At 49.2% G+C, this 20,234-nt stretch overlaps 1 protein-coding gene across 6 annotated transcripts in view; it reads right to left on the bottom strand.

Moving 5' to 3' along the window:
* Positions 1–20,234, bottom strand: part of BCAR3 (BCAR3 adaptor protein, NSP family member) — a 114,258-nt gene that overhangs the window by 24,587 nt on the left and 69,437 nt on the right. For 5 of the 6 annotated variants that reach the window (XM_019457539.2, XM_019457543.2, XM_053892326.1 and 2 more), the window contains 3 exons: positions 7,071–7,199; positions 4,115–4,557; positions 299–402 (listed from right to left, as the gene is read on the bottom strand). In XM_019457539.2, the coding sequence (XP_019313084.1) occupies positions 299–402; positions 4,115–4,557; positions 7,071–7,199 (676 nt within the window). Of the gene's footprint in view, positions 1–298; positions 403–1,212; positions 1,526–4,114; positions 4,558–7,070; positions 7,200–20,234 lie in introns of those variants that run through there. The other variant, XM_019457544.2, reaches the window with a different exon arrangement.

The raw sequence follows: 20,234 nt of genomic DNA, 5'->3' as shown, positions 1-20,234 counted from the left end.
GACGGATAACTCTGGATAAGTTATTTAACCTCTATGCCTCAGTTTCCTCGGCAACTAAAAGAGGATAAGCATTCCTGCCTTGAAGGGTTGTTATGAGGCTTAAGAGCTAGCACACACGAAGTGTCCAGCTCGCTGATCCGCATCTGGATATAGTTCTACAAATCCCTTACCCTCCAGCCTAGAGGCACAGAGCCTTGTGTTGTCCCCAGATCAGGTGACTGGATGGAGCAGGGAAACAGCCTGAAGGAGATCAGGCTAACACTGTCACCCTCCTCCCAGAAAATTCCCAAAGACCTACCAATTGGCAGGTAACTTTCCGACTGGTGGGCTTTGAGGGATAAGGCTCTTCTGTCCTGCATGTGATCCAGGCAGGCTGGCTGGCTACCGCTCTTCTCCTTATTTCTGAAGCAAAAGATCAGTGGAACAGAGACGTGTCATTAAATCATAAAACCTTCAGGCAGCGTCATGGAAAGTTTTTAAGAGAAATGACTGCTTAGAAGGCGAATGGTACAGCACATCCTAACAGTAAAGGAATGTCTGTTGGAGGGGAAATGACTGCCGGGGGCGGCTAACACAGGATTGTGCCCTGGGCTCCATCCCCACGTCCTCAGGGCCAATCTGGTTAGTTCCCCGGCTGCTGCCTCGGAGCCCTTCCATCTGGTAGAGCAGAGCAGGGTCAAGATTTCACGATAGTCTCAGGAAAAACTGATGAACTGGAATGTGTACTTTTAACAGAGCTTAAAATTACTTACAGACCCAGGAGGAGTGACTTGTTCAACTAAAATGCATTTTCCACCATCCCTCGTGGCGTCGGGAAGGGAGCTGTGGGGCTGTCTGCATGTCAGCGCAGATCCCCATGTCCCCCAGATAACCCACCGGATCACCCTGGAGTACTGTCACTCTCATCCTGGAAGGACCAGGGCCCCGCGGCCGACCTTATGCTGACCTGGGGAAGGGCCGAGCCTGCGCACCAAGCTGGCGCTGGGAGGCACCAAGCACAGCCACGCGGGGAAAAGGCGACTGTCACTTTCCACACAATTTGCTAGCACTCCTCTGCTCCCTTGCCTAGTCAGACTGGGAATTTCTCTAGCACCAAAAAAGCAGAATCTCTCCTTTGCTAGGAGAGACTGCACTGCACCAGCCAAGTTGTAATGAACTTTCATCGGCCCTCCCACAAGCTTATGTTACAGAAATCGCAATGCTCTTTCCTACCTTTGCAAGCACCAAAGGAAAAAGCAAACAAACCAAAAACCCCCCAAACTCCCAGCAACAGAGAAATTCCAGCAACCCCTCAGAGATAAGGCTGGTCAGAGGGCAAATTCCAAAAGGCAGTGGCTTCAGCCGGGCGGTATTTATGCAGTGATCTTCAGAGCAGCCAGACTCCACTGGCCCAGAACGCCCACCTGGGACGCTCCCAACCTGGCTGAGCTCGCTCACTGCCAGCCAGCCAACCAGCGGGCTTGACGTCAGGGAAGGTGCGGTGCGGGCGGGCAAGGGAGGGTAAGGGAGGGCCCTGTGCAGGGTGCTTCCTTATTGAACCCACCCCACCCCCACCCATGGACGCTTCTGCTGCAAGAAGTGACAGGGCTTAGGGAGCCGGGCTTTCAATGGGCAATTGGAAAAGTGGCTCTGGGGGCGCCTGAAAAGTGGCTTGGGTAGGCGTCCTATTCTTGATATCCACTCAGGTCTTGATCTCCGCCCAGTGTTGGACTCTGTGCGGAGTGTGGAGCCTGTTTGGGATTCTCTCTCTTCCAATCTCTCTCTCTCTCCCCCAAATAAACAAACTTAAAAACAAGGAAGACAGAAAAGTGGCTCTGTTAGACCCGCCTCATTGACTAAGAGACCTTCTCAGTCTTTCTTTCATTTATCTTAAGAAATAAATTTGTATTTTGGGGCGCCTGGGTGGCTTAGTTGGTTGGGCCTCTCAGTCTTGATTTTGGCTCAGGTCACAATCCCAGGGTTGTGGGATCCAGCCCCAGGCTCCGAGCTTGAGTGTGGAGCCTGCTTGAGATTCTCTCGCGCGCTCTGCCCCTCTCCCATGCTTGCTGTCTCTCAGAAAAAAAAAAAAAAAAGTAATAATAATAATAAATTTAAACTAATTAATTAATATTTTAAATGCAGTCACTGAGGGTAGACCAGGAGGCAGGCCTTCTTCCCCAGCACCACATTGGGCAGGGGTTCCGTGCCTTGCCAAAAACTCCCTGGCTCTGTTCATGACATTAACTCTCTGTTTGTTAGTTGAGCAGCCAACCCTCACAATCACAAAAGAAACGGAGCAAAAGGTGCCCCTTTAATATTTTAAGGGATCTCAAGTCCATTCTTACTACTAAGAAGAATTTCTCTACGACACTTCTTGCCTCCCTCCCTGCAAACAGAGTCCCACATTCCACTGCCCTCCAGAAAATCATATTTATTATGATTACTAACACCTACGTGGCACTTATTTCTCTTTAATGTTTATTTTTGAGAGAGCGTGAGCAGGGAGGGGCCGGGGGGCGGGGGGACAGAGGATCTGAAGCAGGCTCTGCGCTGGCAGCATGGAGCCCGATGTGGGGCTCACAAACCATGAGATTGTGACCTGAGCTGACCTGACACTCAATCAACTGAGCCACCCAGGCACCCCCTAGGTAGCACTCTCTATGTATCGGCATCATTCTAAGCACTTTGCAAGTCTTAAATCATTTAACCCTCACAAGCCCCATCATTCCAGGTAGGGAAAGCGAGGCCCGGAGAAGTTACATAGCTTGATCAGTGGCAGACCGGCATTTGTGCCCAGGCAGGCAGGGTCCACAGCCAGACACTGACTAACATCTACCAGAGCTTCCTAGGAGCACACGACCTGGTATGTATTACTCAGTTCTGAGCTTGGCTTCTGAATTTCTGCAGTCTGCAAATTACAGTTTATGACATTTCCTCCTGTCCAGAAAGAAAACCAATGAGTGGAATAAAACATGTGGGTTTAAGTGTGTAAGTTTAGATGCCAGGCAGCTGGAGAAGGGAAGCTGGGTAACCAAGCGGCTGGGGCTAGACTTCACCCTACTGGGCCTGCCTTTTCCCTGCTCTCCTTCTCTGGAGCAGTCAGACAGCAGGCACGAGCACCCAGCTCCATGAGAAACAGGTCCTCTGTCAGCACGTGCCACTGGCATTGGAGGGCAGGGGGCCCCAGCTGGGCATCCAGTTCCCTTGACTCTTCTCTCCCCCTGTGCCCAGGTTCGGGCCACAGCCCCCAGACTCTCGATGTCTCCAGCTCTCTCAGGTCTTTTCTCATCCACCTTCGAACTGAGCTCTCCCCCCAAACCCCCAAAATATTGTTGGACACTTGGCACTCAACAAGCCTATGGTCGTATCTCAGATGCGGCAACTGGTTTTTCCTCCGCGGTCCACCCCTTCTCTGGGCCCTCCTGTGGTCTCTAACTTGCCATTCTCCAACACACATACCAGAGTCCCAGGAAGCCGAGGTCCCAGGCTCTCCCTCTACTTCCCCTGCACAACCTGACCCTCCATGGCTCACTAACTGGTCTTCCTGCTCCAAACTCTCTCCTGCCTCTCTGGCACATTGCTGCCCTGTTCTATTCTCGGGACACCCTGTTCACCATGTCAAGTCTTTGAGGCTCCCTCAAACCTCTTAGCCTGGTTCTCAGGCCTCTGTGATTGGGCTGTGGTCACCTCCCTGAGCCGGCCCCTACCAGCCCCTTACGCGGCCCTTTGCTGGAGCCCCACCGATCTGCCTACCCCAAGGAACTCTTGTCCTTTCCTATCGCTACACGCATGCTCCTGCTGAGCCCCTACCTGGACCGCCCTCCCCTTCGCAGCATCTATCCGAACTTTCCCTAGCCTTCAGACCAGCCAGAATCCTCCTTCCTTCCCAAATCTCTCCTGGCCAACCCTCCCCCTCTTCCTCAGCAACTGCCTCATGTAATTTTGGCTCCAAGTCAGTTGGGAACTAATCACGCACTGCCCCATGACAGCTTTTCCAATTACACTTGGCATTCTTAGTAACATCCTTTATTGTTCTTCCCTTCCCGCGGGAGCTCCTCATCTGGCTGACTAAGCCCAGGTGTGTCCAGAGTGTCCCTCGCGGTCCCAGCACCACCCCCATGAGGCCGTGACCCACCTGAGGAGGTTTCCCCTGGTCGAGCTCTGCTCCCGGGCCTGGAGGCCGCCCATGGTGAGGCTCAGCCTCTTGCCCACGTCGGACCTGCCCTCGGCCAGGCTGCCCTCCCGGGCCCGGCCTGGGGAGGTGCCGTAGCGCTCCTCCAGGCACCGCAGGGGCACCGTCCTGTTGATGGGCTGGAAGATGATGGCTCCGCTCTGCTGGGAGATGGGCCGGCGGTTGCCCACGTAGCAGCGCACCAGGCCAGGGATGGAGTCGAAGCTCTCTGTCTCAAACTGGTACTGCACGCGGCTGTAGGCCTCACTGAGCCGCAGGACCGTCCGGTGGATCTTGAAGTGCTGAGCGAGGTTCTTCCACTGACAGGTCAGGACAAAGTTTCCGGGGCTGGACAGAGAGTCACGAACCAGGAAGTCGCCATCTCGCTGCACGAGGTTTTCTGACACCTTTGGGACAAAATGGTGAGGGGTAGAAAAGGCAAGCGCACATTCATTCCTTCTAAGAGCTGCACCGCTCTCCACTTCTTTGGGCCAGCGGTGGACCACGGTATTGTGTCTCTTCTTGCTCAGTTGGCTCTTTATTTTTCCAACGTCAAATTCTTAGAAGACCCATTCATTCGCTTAAGAACTACGCGCTGCCCACCTACTGTGTGCCAGGTACTATTGTAGGCACAGGGCTTACAGCAGTGAGTGAAGCAGAGTAGAGTCTCCACTGTCACGGAGCTCCTGTCTCTAGTGGAGAGCTGCTACTTTGGTGAAGATAAACAAGCAGCAGGTATGGTATGTCCAATGTTGTAAAGTTAAGGAAAAAGTCAATCGGGAAGGGAGATAAGAAGTGCCTGGGAAGGGATGAGGGCCGTTCGTTGCAACAGGGTGGTCAGGAGGGTGTCATGAGAAGATGACATTTAGGCAGACCCGAAGCAAGTAAAGTGACAGAATAAAACAAAGCAGAAAATTCATGTCTAGGCAGTCTGATCCCTCCCCACCCCCAGCAAGGGGAGGAGGGAGTTTGGTTGGCATCTAGGAGCCTGGTGGATGGGGAGGAGAGGTCCACACGTTGGTGGAGGCCAGGCGCTGTGGAATCAGAGACCTGAGTGTGGTTCTGGGCACAGCACTCGCTGGAGAGCCTGTAGCAAAGTCAGGTCAGTGTCTCACCTCACAAAGTTATAGGGAGGATTATATATTTGCATACACAATATATGTAAAGCACTAGTACAGTGCCGAGAACACAGTAGGTGCTCAAATATTATTAGCTATGAGGATGCTGATCTCTACTGTGTTGCCAAAGGAAAATCTCTACTGTGTTGAGATGGTCGTTCCTGTGGCCAGACTGCCTTGCTGTGCATTCTGGCTCTACTGAGTGACTTTGAACCAGGTACATAATCTCTTTGTGGCTCAGTTACATCACCTGTGGGACAGGGATAGTATCACCTACACAGTAGCTATGAAGATTTAAAGGAACAGAGTGTCAGCTACAACTACCTTATTGTCACAGTGTTCAGTTATACAACCTGAAATGATGTATGACTGAAAATTTACACTCACTATAAGTGGTAAACAAATTTTGTGATCACAAAAAAGAGAAGGACGGTGGTGACGGTCATCAGTTTTGTAAACTTTGACATTTTTTCCAGGATATCCCAACATTGGAACAGTTAGAATAGCACGCTACCATGGTTACTTTAAAATTCCATCTTGGCCTTAAAAATTCGTTTTCACACAGAAATTGCACTTCTTGGAATGGGGCCTGAGGAAATAATTACAGTGATAAACATAGTCGTTATCTTACAGGGTGTTGGTGAGGGTGCCCACTAAATAGCAGAGCACCATACGATGGACACACATACAGTGTAGAATGGTTTTATAACGATTTTATAACAGCAGAAAACTCCCAGGATATGTCATTAAATGAAGACAGTGGGCTGCAAAAGTATATGCAGTATGATCTCACACTTGCAAAGCCTCGTAGGAGGCCTTATATCAAAATGTTCACAGTGGTTACCTCAAGGTTGGAGAATTATGGGTGAGGGTTTTTAATTTTCTTCATTTTACTCCCTGCATTTTCTACAATCAATTTTAAACTAAAAACAAAAAGTTAGAATAAGGATTATTTCTTTGATAGTGCTGAGGCATCTGTTACATGAAAAAAAATTATCACCATGTGATGCCCTCCACACACCACCCCCCGATCCTCCCCCACCGCCCCTTTCCTGTCATGTTGTCCTGGGTAAATGACTGGCCAGATCAGCTTCCAATAAAAACCCAAGAGAAATTCTACACCTTAATTCTGGACTTCTATTTTTTCAATTTCTAAACTGTTTAGCAAAAAACCCACATTATTCATAGCTATCACCCAAATGATAGTCACACAGAGAACATCCTAGGCCAGGACGCTGTGGTCACTGGTATAATTCCTCTACCTGCCATCTCCAGGACAGGGGTCCAGGTAGGGGAGGGCTGGAGGGTAAATAGTTGCTGGCCCCACTAGGGTACTGGTGGCCCTGCTGCTCTGTGCCACTTGCCCTGATGATACTCTGTCTTCACCTGAAATTAAACTACTGTCTTAAAAGAGAAGCAGGTTCAAAGGGTATGAGGCAGCCAGCAGCCGGCCATGAGTTCAATTATCTGAACCACAGGCTGGCCCCTCACCTCTCGGGGTCATCACCCTGCCGCCACTGCCTCCTGCCCACTCCGGGTCTGTGGACCCACAGGAACACCTGCCTTTCCTCCATCCCCTTCCCGGGCAGGTGGAGATGTACTGTGGGTTCCTGACCTCAGTTCTTCCCGGCCATCTCCTGGGAGACAGGCCCAAGTTCGGTTTCTGTGGGCTAGGGTGTTCTATCTGTTTGGCTAAACTGGGGCCGACTCTGACATGGCGTTGGAGGGTAAGTCGGAAGGGTTCTCAGCGTGCTGGTGTTTGAGGACGGCAGGGCGCGCCCTGGCAGGAAGAGAGCGGGTACCTGGCGGGGGATGCGTCCATGGTACCAGGCGTGGCTGCGCAGGTCTTCGCCGCTCAGCAGCAGCTCCTCCTCCAGCTCCTTCTTCAGCCTCTCAGGGGTCCTGTCCATGACGTGCCTCTCCTTGGAGAACTGCAACACAGGGGCAGTGGTGACCTCCCACCCTGCCCAGGTCGGCCAGGCCAGCCGGCTGGAGAGGCCCTCCCGCCCGCACTTGGCCGCTTGGCTAACCAACCCAGGATATGCCAAAAGCCCTGTTCAGGTAGGGGAGCCTGGATAATGATTACAATTAGCTGTGACCTTTCACTTCTCCAGCTGCAAGAATGTAGCGAAATTTTCACCTACACACCGGGACTGTGATGGGAGAGGGGGCCAAGATGTTCCTTTTATCAGTCGGCTCAGGTAGCAAAGACAAGGGGAGCTGGGCATTGGGCACCAGAGACATGTGCGGGGAAGGAGGCACAAACGAGCCCTGAGAGCTTCCTCGTTGTGCTTGGGAACCATCCTCCCACGGAGCTGGGAAGGACAGCAGTCCTCAACTGGCTCACAGCTCCAAGCCCGCAGGACACTGCTGCCCAAAGCGCAGTCCCCAGGCTGAGAGGGGCGGCCCTGAATTCTTTGCTACTGGCAAATTTCAATTCAGGAACTGAGTCAGCCTTTAGAAACTTTTAGAGCAATCGGACAGAAGAATTTTATGTCTCTCAAATCTAATAACGGAAGTCTGACTTTGGGTTGTTGTATGTCTTTTTCATTTCATTTTTCTAATATTTCATTTTTATGACAGGCTGGAAATTGAAACCTAAAAAAAACTGGTCCCTTGCCTCGGATAGTTTGAGAATCACTGATCTAGGTCACTGCGCAGTGGCCAGGGCAGGAAGTCTGGGTGGACAACACTGCCTCCAGGTCTAATTTAGAGTCCACGCCTACTTTCAACACGTGAACTGAACTTGGACACCTGCCCAGTTCCCAGCAAAACCCGGCTCAGGGATCACTGACTGAAGGTCATGGGAGCAGGAAAACCATGTCCCTTATGTTCTCCCAAGTTCCCCAGCTTGGCCTCAAAAGGATCACCCGATTATCTTCATCACGCTGCTCTGCACCTTAGCAAAGGAAGAGGCCCAAATCCTTCTCCACCCAAGAAAAAGGAAACAGACTTGGGATTTTACACCCGGATTCTTATCCTCAAGTCTCTGTGAGCACGTTGGCCTAGAACGGCCCTGGCCGCAGGATGCAGGGCCGCTCTCAAAGTGGGGCTCTGGTTTACTAATTGTTTCCTTCTCCCACTCTCCTCCTCACAGCGCAGACACCTGCATCAAAGAGATGCCAACGCTGGCTGACCTAGATGCCCACAGGCATTAGCAGTGATGTTTGCCATCGATCATTAATTATGTACGGGTACATGTGAAGACAGCTCACTGGAAAGACTTGAGTACAGAATGCAGATTGTCAACCAGGCCACATTTACTGGTAGTTTATTGTCTGTCTTGCTTCCCAGTAGATTTCAAGTTTCATGAGAGCAGAAACCCATCTGCCTTCTTCCCTACTGCCCTCCAGCAATGCCTGAACATATTAGGCACTCCACGTTCACCGAATGAGCAAATACCCCAAGGTGAGGCCTGTCTAGGCCTTTTCCTAGTTATGGAGCTCTTCCTCTTCAAATTATTTGAAGCTCCCTATCAGCTGAGCATGTGGCCACACATTCTTCAACTTCCCTCTCTTAATGTAGGCACGTGGCCACATGACCACATTCTGACCAAGGGAAGGTACAATGCCGCTTAGTGGGACTTCTAAACTGGAGAGGCAGCACCGTCTGGGACCTGAGGAGGGAGCCACGTCCTTCCAATGGGGGAGCAGAAGCCCCAGTGGGGTCAACACAACAGTCCCAGATTGCCCACCCCCAGGTCTTCCTTGTGATCTTCTGTCTCGTTTAAGCCTGTTAGTTTGGTTGCTCCTGTCACTGGTAGCTGAACTAAAATCCTAACCGATACTGTGACCCTAGCCTCTCTTGAGCCCCCCTGACAGTCTTTTTACACCTAGCCTAAATCCTTGTGCTGTGCCTGGGCACACTTCTTCTTGGCCTGAGCTCTGAAAACGTGGTCACCAGTAGCCATACCCTCTGTGTCACCCTCCGCTGAAACTGCACTCACCCAGATCCAATAAGCTGTTCCCATATTTCTCTTTACATTCTCCTTCCTTCCTGATGTCCAATACCCAGGCCACTTCCCGTTACCCCCTCTCCCCTTAGCATCGTTCATAAACAGCAAGATTTCTTAGCATTTTATAAACAAATCCTTCGCTCCAGATTTTGAGATAATCCTGCTTTACATTTGTTACCAAAAATATAAACTCTGCTATCTTGTTACTTCTACTCTAATTCCTTAGAGGAAAACCATGGTTGTGGTTCTTCCCCCTGCTGTGGACTGTGGAGATGGGGCATGACAGGGCATTACAGGCAAGTACTGAGGGAGGAGAGGAAAGGAGGCCAGTAAGACTGACCCTCCCTGGAGACGGAACACCAGACTTCAAACACTATGCCCTTAAGCTCTTGCATAATTTGTGAAAAGTTAGGAGTTTACACAATTGACTGGATTCATGGTTTGGGGGTGGGGAGAGGGTGGGAGATAAGGAGGGTAGGAGAGGGAGGGATGGAGGGAGACAGATCCAGAGCTAGCAAAAAATCTCAAGGGGTCTTCATCTCAAGCCAGTGACAGCTGTTTCTACTACATTACAAAGAGCCAGGTTGGCTTCTGGGAGCTTCTGCCTCAGCAGATGCTGTGGGCACCATGTCTCAAACGGCTAGCTGAACAAGGCAATTCAAAAGTCACCCCCATATGCCCATATGGGGGGGTGGTGAATGCCTTCTAGAAATTTCACAACTCTTTTTAGTCACACAGATTACTGCAAATTTTATTATTTTTCCTAAGGGCCTATATTTTATGAGACTTGCCCTTACCAGCTATGATTGTGCCACTATATAGGAGTACTGTTATACTCATGGTTGGTGAGAGGTGACCATGTAGGAAAATCTGGCAAAATGTATCCATTTGTATATTTGAGAACACCGTGACTGATATTTATGCTCCTTGGGGACCAAGAATGGTATTCTTCAGGGAGCCTGGGTGGCTTAGTTGGTTGAGCGTCCGACTCTTGGTTTCAGCTCAGGTCATGATCTCATAGTTTGTGAGATGGAGCCCCGCATCGGGCTGTGCACTGACAGCTCAGAGCCTGCTTGGGATTCTCCCTCCCTCTCTCTCTGCTCCTCCCTGGCTCATGAGCACTCTCTTTCTCAAAAATAAATAAGCTTAAAAAAAAAAAAGAAAAAAGAATGACATTCGTGCTTCACAAGAAAGGTCACCCACCATGGGAGTGGGACATTTGGCAGAATTCTGTCAATTTGCCCCAAACAACCAGAACGTGTACCAACAGTGTACCCTTCCACTTAACTGCTGCCATCTAGAGGAAAGATGAGGTTCTGCCCCGAAATGCAGCCATTTCAGTTAAGTTTCTGGGTCTTGGGGGCCACAAAATAAACTCTAGCAATTTAGGGTAACACAGGAGTACCTCTGCCCTTGGCAATGGTTTTACCCCATCGGTGTGGCCACCCCTTTGAAGTTCTGACTGATTCCACTAGTGACCCAAGGATCCTCCTGGCCTACCTTAGATTACATTCTGAGGAAAGTCCAAAAGAGATAAGTTCCTGCTCACACACAGTCACATGCATTGCTATCTCACGCACGGCCCAGCATTATGCATCATAGAGGGGCCGGAAGAATAAGTACAGGTCCCAGTAATCCAGTGGTTTCCAATCTTGGGAAAGTACAGCCAAGCACATCATACTAATCTGTCCCAGTTCCTATAGCCTTTTCTCCCAGTTCATACTTTCCAGCTCTTTCACATTCGTTTCTGCAGACGTCTTCTGAATTCAGTGTGCCTCAAAGACTGGCTGGACCCAAGTCTTCTCAAGTTTTCTGTTAGCATGGGATAGCGGGCATCTGTGACAGAGGGCATCGTGACACCCCAGAGCAAGTACAATATATCTGGGCTCTCTCAGACAGTTTCCACTGAATGGAAATGCAGCACTCACTGGCCCTTTGGATTTTATGTTCTTCCACCACCAGCAAGAAAACTCCTGAATGATCAGTATCTCACAAAGATGCTATAAAAGTTATAAACAACCACATCATAGTAACACGACTCTTTCTCCATGCTCAGATTCTCTAGCTACTCGCCCCTGAATTTGAACTTCATTCCTAGAAGGCAGGTCTGATCATTTGTTTGCAGAGCTTCTTATCTTAAGGAAAGGAGGTGGCAGAGGCTTGGCCCTGACTCGAGTTTTTCTGCTCCAGCGGGGGCTCTGGATCCCTCCATCCTGAGCTCCACCCTACACAGTAGCTGGGGTGTACCCTCCAGAGAAAGAGACGCTCCCGGGTTTGGTTCAAGAACATTCTGCCCATGAGCTTTGCCAGGTTCATTCGAGCCACCACATCCACCCACGGCCGCCACGAGAGAAAGACGCAGGCAGGTCCCATGTCTCCTGTTCTGTGGCTTGCCTGAATTGCACCCACCAGAAATTTGAAGGGTTCTTTTGGGGGGACTCAGGGTATAAGAAAAGGTGCTATGTACACAAATTAAGTAGTAATTTGAGCAGTTAAGAAAGAAAGGGAGGGAAGCTTAGTAACTGCTATATCATGGTTTCCCACTCACATGGCTCCACTTCTAAAATTTCGTGTTCTCTCAGCCATTAGTTCTGGGGTCTGGGGTGAGGTGGGTAAACTGATAACTAAGGCAAATGCAGGGGGTGGAGGAGGCCCACGCTTGTCCACCCAAATTCAAGTTTAGTTAGAAAATTCCTAAGTTACCATAATTGTTGCTTTTCAGGGGAATCGGAGTCTAGCCACATCTTTCTTACTGCCAGCATTTTAATAACCCTGATGTCAACAGATGTTACAGCACGGTGTTTAAGCATAGCCGGCCCTCGCCCTCCATCTACAGGCCACTGGCCGCTGACCGGCTGTGTGGCTTTGCTTAAATAACTTTACTGCTCTGCAGAAGCCTCAGGCTCCTGGTCTGCAGAGATGGGGCTAACAGTTTGTGATGGGGTGTTAGTAAGGATGAAAGGGATCCATATCCGTAAAGCACTTAGAACATAGCCCAGGACACAGCACTGTTACCTGTTATAACAGACATATGAGAATGCTACTCATCTGGTTATATAAAAGGGACAGTTCACATCAGAGGTGCTTTCAGTCTGGTGCATGGATGTGTAGGGGTTGGGGGTTTGGGAGGGAAGCAGTGAAGGAAAACAGCCGGCTGCCTGCATGAATGTCCACGGGCTGCCTCGCACAGCCCGCCTGCCCCAGCACCTCTGGTCCGGTTACAACACCAGAACCAGTCCCAGCTTGCTGCGGCCGGCTCCAAAAATCATGCCTATCACTCTGAATCTGGAATGAACATCTCTGCAGCCCCACACAGCCCCGGCAAGTCTGTTCTTGACAGGCTGGAATAGCCAGAGCCCGGGAGATGGTTGGAAAACATATTCTGGACGTGCTGAGCCAGTTCCACAGACGTGCTGGGAACCTTGATTAACACGGAAACCCAAATTTCAACAGTTTTCCCAGAAAGAAAAAAGCTGTTCCAGTCCAGGAGGAAAGGAGCCCAGGGTCTCTTCTCCCAAGGGCTGCCTGACATTAGAGCCTGCATTTCAAATCAGGCACAACAATAGGACCCTGCCTCTTCAGAGGAGGTCTGTGTTCTTAAGCTTGGGGACGAGGGAGGGTGTGCATGCAGTAAATTGTGGGAAAACCCCAGAGAAGGCACGACACTTATTTGTATGTAGGAGACAGTGGAGAGGATTAGAAAAAGATGTCATCTGCATTATAATTAATATTTATTTTACTCTGTCCCTCTCTCTAAGAAAACCTTCCCGGTTCCCACAGAATTTTAAATTGTGCAAATCACCAGGAAAGATCCTGTCCCTAGTCCCAGGGGCTAAAGGTAGAAAGGGAAAGACTGGAAAAGCACCATTTCATGGCCATTAGCAATCGTGACCAAGCAATCTGCCAAACTAATTGCCAGCGGGGGATGACACCCTGGTCCCTACCCTTAGGAGGGCACAGTCTCTTGGATGACCACACACAGAGAAACGGTTTAAACTCATCCCTGAGCTCTGGAGAAGCACTGCCTGGATCTTATCCCTGCCTTCCTGCTCTGGAGCCTGGCTGAGTTACTCTGCCTCGCTGTCCTTAGGTTTTCCCCTGTCAAAATGAGAAAAGTCACTGAAGCCCCATGCCGTGGGAGGGGCCGGGGGGGGGGGGTAGGATGAGAGCATGGGGTTGGGGATCAGGATCGGACCCTGAAGATAAAACCTGAGAAGAGGAAGGATATTTGGGGCATTTGAGCTAAGAGCAGCTGGGTTTGGTCAAATGGAGGTTCTGGTTGAGGAGGTCTGAAGCAGGCAGAGGTTTTACACACACACACACACACACACACACGCGCGCGCGCGCGCCCACACACACACGCACGCACACACACACACACACACACACACACACACACTCCATCTTTTCTCCAAGTATGTGGTTCAGACCCCACCTTCCTGGGCATCATGGCTGACTGGCTGACCCAGCTAGAGTTAGTCCCAGGATTTTTCTAAGTGGAACTGAATGAAGACTGAATGAATGAAAACGTCATGAGGCTAGAAGCATAGTGGTGCTACATCTCATGCTGACCCACCATGTGGAGCCAGTTGGGTGGAGAATGAAATGAGTGTTCAAGGAGAAGAGGATCAGGAGATGGAAGGTGTCCCAGTGGTGCACACATCCCTAAACCCCAGCTGACTCCATTAACCAGCAAAATCCCCTTGTGACCTAAGCTAGTTTGCCCTGGACTCTTGTCACATGTGCCAAAGGAGTCCTGATCCAGGAGGGCAGGATTGGATAGAGGGGAGTAGGACACTGGAGGCTGAGGGACTAAACCTTCACACTGTAGATGGAGAGAGTGTCACTGAAAATCTCTGGCTAGGAAGGCAACAGGTAAAAAAAAAAAAAAAAAAAAAAAAAAGATGCTTTTAGACAGAGTAATCCAGGTGCAGTAGGCAGAATGGCCAGGCCGGGGCTGGGGGCACAAGGCCAGTTCTGAGACTTGTGAAGTGTGCAGATGATGGACAAATCTCTATCGCAAGCCCGTATGGTGGGTGCCAAGGCAGGGATACTGACCAGAATCCATTCTAGAACTTGGATGTCAGTATGAATAAATGGAATTCATCTCTGCAAAGCTTGTTTCTCTCCCCCTTTCCTAGTCACTGGCACCTCCTCTGTCCTCATCACCCAAACTCACCCTCACCCAAACCCTCAACACTGGCTTCTATCAGTCAAGAAATTCCTGATTCTATCCTTTACCGACACCCACTCTGATTCCGACTAAGATTGCTCTGTTCTGTTCTCCCAGAACTTCTGCAATGGCCTTGTAACAATCTCCCTACCCTCATCTCTGGTCATACACTCTGCACTTATATGCCACAGACTATCCCACATTCCTGGCTTGGAGACCTTAGTCAACGGGTGCCCTAGCAAGGGCTGACATGAGATCCAGAGTCTTTCTTAGCACCCCCACAAAAAACTTGATGGGCTCCTATGCCTGGTTTTTACTCTCCCAGGGCTCAGACCTGGTTCATGAGGGACACGGACCCTTTCACGCCCTATCCTCCCAGACCCCTCAGCTTTGAATGCCTTTCTTTTAACCCCAGTGAAGTGAACCACCACCTTTGCCATATACGGACACCACATACCAGGATCCAGGTCTGAATTTGCTAGAAGGCCCAGTTCACAAGGGCTATGGATGGATGCCTATGTGAGGACCCCTTGTGGATATCTGCAAAATAACTGGTAGAGGCTTGACGGTGGGGGAGACGGGCCAGGGCACTGCCGTTTTGCAGTGGGGGTCTGTGAATCAGCAGTGACATACCTGCAGAGGTTCTAACAACGCAGGGGCTGGAGCCCAGGCTGGGCAATGGGGAGAAGAGGGAGGGGAGTTGGATGAGGCAGGCAGGGGTCTTGAAGGCCAAACTAAGCCAATCTGTTTTTATCTAAGTGGGGCAGGGAATCCACTAATGAATGCTGGGCAAAGAGGCAGTACGGTCCGCGGGACACAAGCTCTTTGAGGACAGAGGCCACGCCATATTTCCCTTTGGCTCCCAGAGCCTAGCCTCGTGCCTGGCACACAGCGGGTGCCCCGTAAACACTTACTGACTGGAGCCAAGCTTGCCTTCTTACCCTCTGTGTGGCAGCTTCCTGCCACTGGGTGGGGAGAAAAAGAACATTTGGAGGTTGCTCAAGAACAGGGAATCTTGGCCATCTTTCTAGACTTCGCTTAACTTGTTTCTGTATGCACCAAGCGAGTAAGAGTTCTCACTTCACAGGACGACCTGATCTAAGGCACATAGAGCACCCGGCACCAGTACCGTGCCTGGCACACAGCGGGCATTCGCTGGAAACCTAGAATCTGAACACCCTTTCAAAGAGGACTCTTGGCTGCAAAAATAGTAAGTTACTTCACTAAAGAGTTAAAAAAAAAAAAAAAGAATTATAAAATCCATCAGGAGTTTTTAGAGGTATCTGGCCTTTGGGAATTTAGTTCTAATGGAACAAAAAAGCTAGGAGTTGGAACAACCAATTTCTATTCGTGCACAGGTTATTATTCTTTATTTCAGTTCTACGTTGATAGTTTGGGGGTTTTGAATAGTGTTGAACAGTGAGTGGTTCCATCTGTGCATGTGACACTGACTACATGTGAGAAGGCACTTTCCCTGGTGGCAAGTGCTTTGCAGGCCTGTATTAGCAAGTGCTCCTGGCTAGCTCCAGCTGGCTCAGCTGTCCACAGTACACGGAACAGAGTGACAGTGTGAGTGTGCAAGAAATTGTCATGTGCACAATATTGAGAAGTCCTGGTACACAGATTATGTGTCCTTCAGGGCCTTGGATGTTTAGTCAAGGATGTTTTTTTGTTGAATTTTTAAAACTGAGCTGATTTTCTAGCCATTCATTCTATGATCAAGGCTGGCAATTAACTTGCTTGAAATAAAAAGAGGGAAGGGGGGCATCTGGGTGGCTCAGTCGGTTAAGGGTATGACTCTGGATTTCGGCTCAGGTCATGGTCTCATGATTTGTGAGATTGAACCCCAGGTCATTCTCTGTGCTGACAGTGTGGAGCCTGCTTGGGATTCTCTCTCTCCCTCTCTCTCTGCCCCTCCCCTCTGCTCACACATGTGTGCACTCTCTCTCTCTCAAAATAAATAAACTGAAAAAAGAAGAAAAAGAAAAAGGAAGAAGGAAATCTGTGCATGAAAAGAAGGCAAGGGGGAGAGAAAATGAAGAGAGAGGGAGGGAGGGAGGGAGCAAGCTTCTGGGCTATTCTATCCCAGTCAGAAGTATCAGGCCACAGCACCCAGCATGCTACCGGTTCTCAAAAGCTTCCTTTCTTCTGCCCTGGATGGTTTATTCAGTTGAGGGAGAGGTCAACAACAGTCCAGGCCTCTGATCAAGTGGCACCAAACCACTGTTCAGGTCACAGTTTTCTAGAAATCTCATCCAGATGATCACAACCAAAATTGTAAGTGCGACTGACGTTGTAGAGCATCATACCAAATTGGTCTATTTTCTGAGCGAAGACCATGTCCTCCTGCGAGCTGATGGGAAACCCCTCAGGAACGTGCCTTGAACAGCCACCACGTGACCCAGGCTGGGACCATGCAGGAGTCCAAAACGACAGACCCTCATCTCGAACCCAGCCTGTGCTGCCTCGGAACCTGCATCATTGCAATCCCTAACAAAACCTGAACGTACAAGGACAAAGAGCTCCCACTCGGAAAAAAACATACACTGGATAACCATTGCGCAGAGCCTTCTGAAGCCTTTCTAAGTCTGCTACAGGACCACCTTGCAAGTAAATCTGCCTAACAATGAGATTCTTTGAAGATGTCAGAAACTCTGCCCCTTCAAGTCCCTGCCCTGTGTTGAACTGCAAGCAGTGGACTAGTTTATAACCAAATTCCAAAGTATATCAAGGGCTTGTAGAGATCCAGTTGGTATTTTTACCATTGAACACCTGCATAAATTGATCATGAACCCACAGGATGAATAAATCCCAATCACTTCTGCCACTCTTAATCCTGCCCACAGGCTGAAAAATGAAAATCCGGTTCTCCCCAAGCTTTAAGCCCAGCAACATTTTGCAGGCTCCCTCAGATGTTTTCATCTGAGGGACAAGGGCAGGAGAGAAGGTAGCGTTTGAAGATAGTTTGAAGATAGTTTGAAGATAGCCTCCATGTGAAACAATTTGTATGCTGGCTTCTCTGCCACCTTTTATTGACACTCACTGGCCTTGTGGCTTGCCTAAAAATGTTTTATTATCACTCCAAAGGTAAATGAAGAAGGGCTTCAATTTACGGATGCAACTTTTCCTACTGGGCGCCAGGCTAGACAAATACAACTTCCGTGCTAATAACTGTGATTAAAGCCAAAAGCTTTAGTTATTAAGTAAACCATTAACTTTGTAAATAAAAGTCCCAAGAGGGAAAAAACATGTCAAATTAAAATTTTGAATATCCTATTGGGTAGATAAAAGCCAATGGTGGCACGGGCAACTGGGCATTTCGGCCTGGTCCCCCCTGCAGGTGGACACACAAGTGGCCTGGCCGTGGGCTCCAGTACACAAACAGCACAGTGGCATTACATCTAAGCAGGTGCCCTTCTTACATGGCAGAGAAAATTTCCATATTGATTGCAACGGATGCCTGGTGGATGGCAATCAAGTATCCCGAGGAGAGGTGCCTTATTTGAATTCATACCAAGGTGCTCTCTGGCTAGAAGGGAGAGACCCCGAGCACGTTCCCCACCTTTTAAGTGTCGGGCTGTTGACAGTGGGGACCTCTGGTCTCACTTGGGTCCTGTGCCTCTGAGCCTGCTCCTTTCAATCCTCACATTAAAGCTCAGCGCAGCAGGCTCTGTAGGCAGTTCTGTCCACACACACTACACCCTCTCGGCTAAAGTGCTGCACAAACAGGCAGGAGGTTACTTTTAAATCAAGAGTCTGATAGCCACTGGAACACGGGGCCTCCGATTACCTCACCTTCTTGGCCAAAGTTCTGCAGGAACAATCAGGAGGCCACTTGCAAATCAAGAGCTTGATAGTCACTGGAACACTGTGCCACCGATTAAACCCGAAGGCCTACTGAGCGCCCACTGTGCCACTCGGTGTCCTGGACTAGGTCTGACGGGAGACGCAGACACGAGAAAGAACAGCTCCATGGCCTGACAGGGGTTACAGCCGCTTCGAGGGGATAAGACATCTTTAGAGAACGTACAGCAAACAGCCACAAGCAGTTTTGCCGAAGGTCTCAGAGTTCTCTATCCTATCTGAAGTCAGCGAGGGCTTCTGGCCCCTTCTGAGAAAGGAATCGGTAGCAAAGATACCTCATAAAATTTCAGTGAGTTTTAGCATTCTGAAACACTTCAATTAATTTGATGTTAATTTTAAGTACCTTGATGACATACTTTCTCCTTTCCAAATCCTAGAAAGAATCTCATCTTCAGAAAAGATTCTGCAGATGGGTTTTGATGCCATTTTACCATTTTATAATTAAACCTGCATAATTTATCACACTCAACACCAGATTCTTACTCCAGTGCCATTAAAAACAGATTTGCAATTTGCTATTAAATTAAGATGCTTCATTTTCCTACTACCTGTGATTTTTCTTTTCACAGACAAATGATGATACGAGGGCCATCAGACCCTAGCACAGACAGGAAACTGACATCAAAATCCCCCAAGAGCCCAAATCCAAGAGATTTCATTTTATTCATTATCAAACCTTATCAAGTATTACAAAAAGAGGCTCATAAACCATAAATAGGAAAAATGAAGAGAACATCTGTGGAACTCCTTGTTTATCAAGGTTCTGAGAAGTTTCCAATAACATTTGGCTTTCCATGTGTGTGAATGAAAAAGACTAGTTTAATTTTACATTATGCACACTGGAGTCTTACCACAGCACACGTCCTAGGCGTAGCAGTAACTTGATCCCCCCAGGCTTACCTAATTGCATTAGGATTATTCTGATCGGTGTGCACAGCTCCCCTACATGTTCAACCCCTGTTACCTTTTATCACCCATCATTCTCTAGGCAAGGTCTCTACGCCTTTCCATCTCGCAGGATCATGAAGTTACTGTTTTTGATGCCTAGCTTTATTTTGATGGAACACCAAGGGACGGAAAATTATTTTTCACAGGAGACCGATCAGTCTAAAAACTGCAGGTGGAATTGGAAGTTGGACCGAATGCAGCACACCCAACACCAACCCTCGCGGCTGCTCCCCTTCACAATAGTTACCTACACATGCGAGAAACTGCTCAACATGCTCATTACACTGTAAGAGCTCCTTCCCCAGCTACCTGCCCTGGTGGCTTTGCCCGTCATGTTTCTACCCTCTACCCTCTCGACAAAGCATTATTTACCCATGGACTCACTCAGTGCTCAGCTCCAAGGGGGTCTCATCTTTCCCTGGGAAAAGATAAACTGAAACACAAATGAGATTTTCAACAAGCCATTTGTAGCCATTTGTTAGCCTCTTGCCCTGAAAGCTCTGGGGGTACCTTCCCCTCTAGATCTAATTTAGATGATGACTTCCTAGAGCAGCCTGCAGAGGGGCAACATCCAAATCATCCCCACGAGGCAGCCCTGTTTTCTGATTCCTCCCAACGAGAAATCAGACTGCCACACTTAGGATGAAGGCTGAAAGTCCTTGCTTGCACTTAACCATTTAGTGGGTCAGTGGAATAAAAGGCTTCAAATGAAAAGTTGAGTGCTAGGCGACCTATGCCACCCCCTCTGTAAACTGCTTTGCTCCCTTGAACCATGTCCTCAACTTCCGATACCACTTCTCTCTCTCACTAGGTTGGCACACAGGCTAAATGAGATAATGCAAGTGAAATATTAATCACTGGGTCTGGCAGCGAGATTTCATTCCATGAGAGCAGTGCTTTGTTAACATCTATGGGGAAAGGATAAACAGAGACTAACCCTGGCTAATAGGGCAGACCCCAAGATGAGGGTTTGAAGACCAGCTGACCAAAGTTCAGAATGTGAGGAGCTCCAAACCGGAAATCTCT

Source organism: Panthera pardus, unplaced genomic scaffold (assembly GCF_024362965.1).
Source record: "Panthera pardus isolate Hobbes unplaced genomic scaffold, ASM2436296v1 HiC_scaffold_11, whole genome shotgun sequence".
Classification (NCBI taxonomy): Eukaryota; Metazoa; Chordata; class Mammalia; order Carnivora; family Felidae; genus Panthera; species Panthera pardus.
The sequence above is the reverse complement of the archived record's forward strand: the minus strand, read 5'-3'. Positions and strand labels throughout refer to the sequence as shown.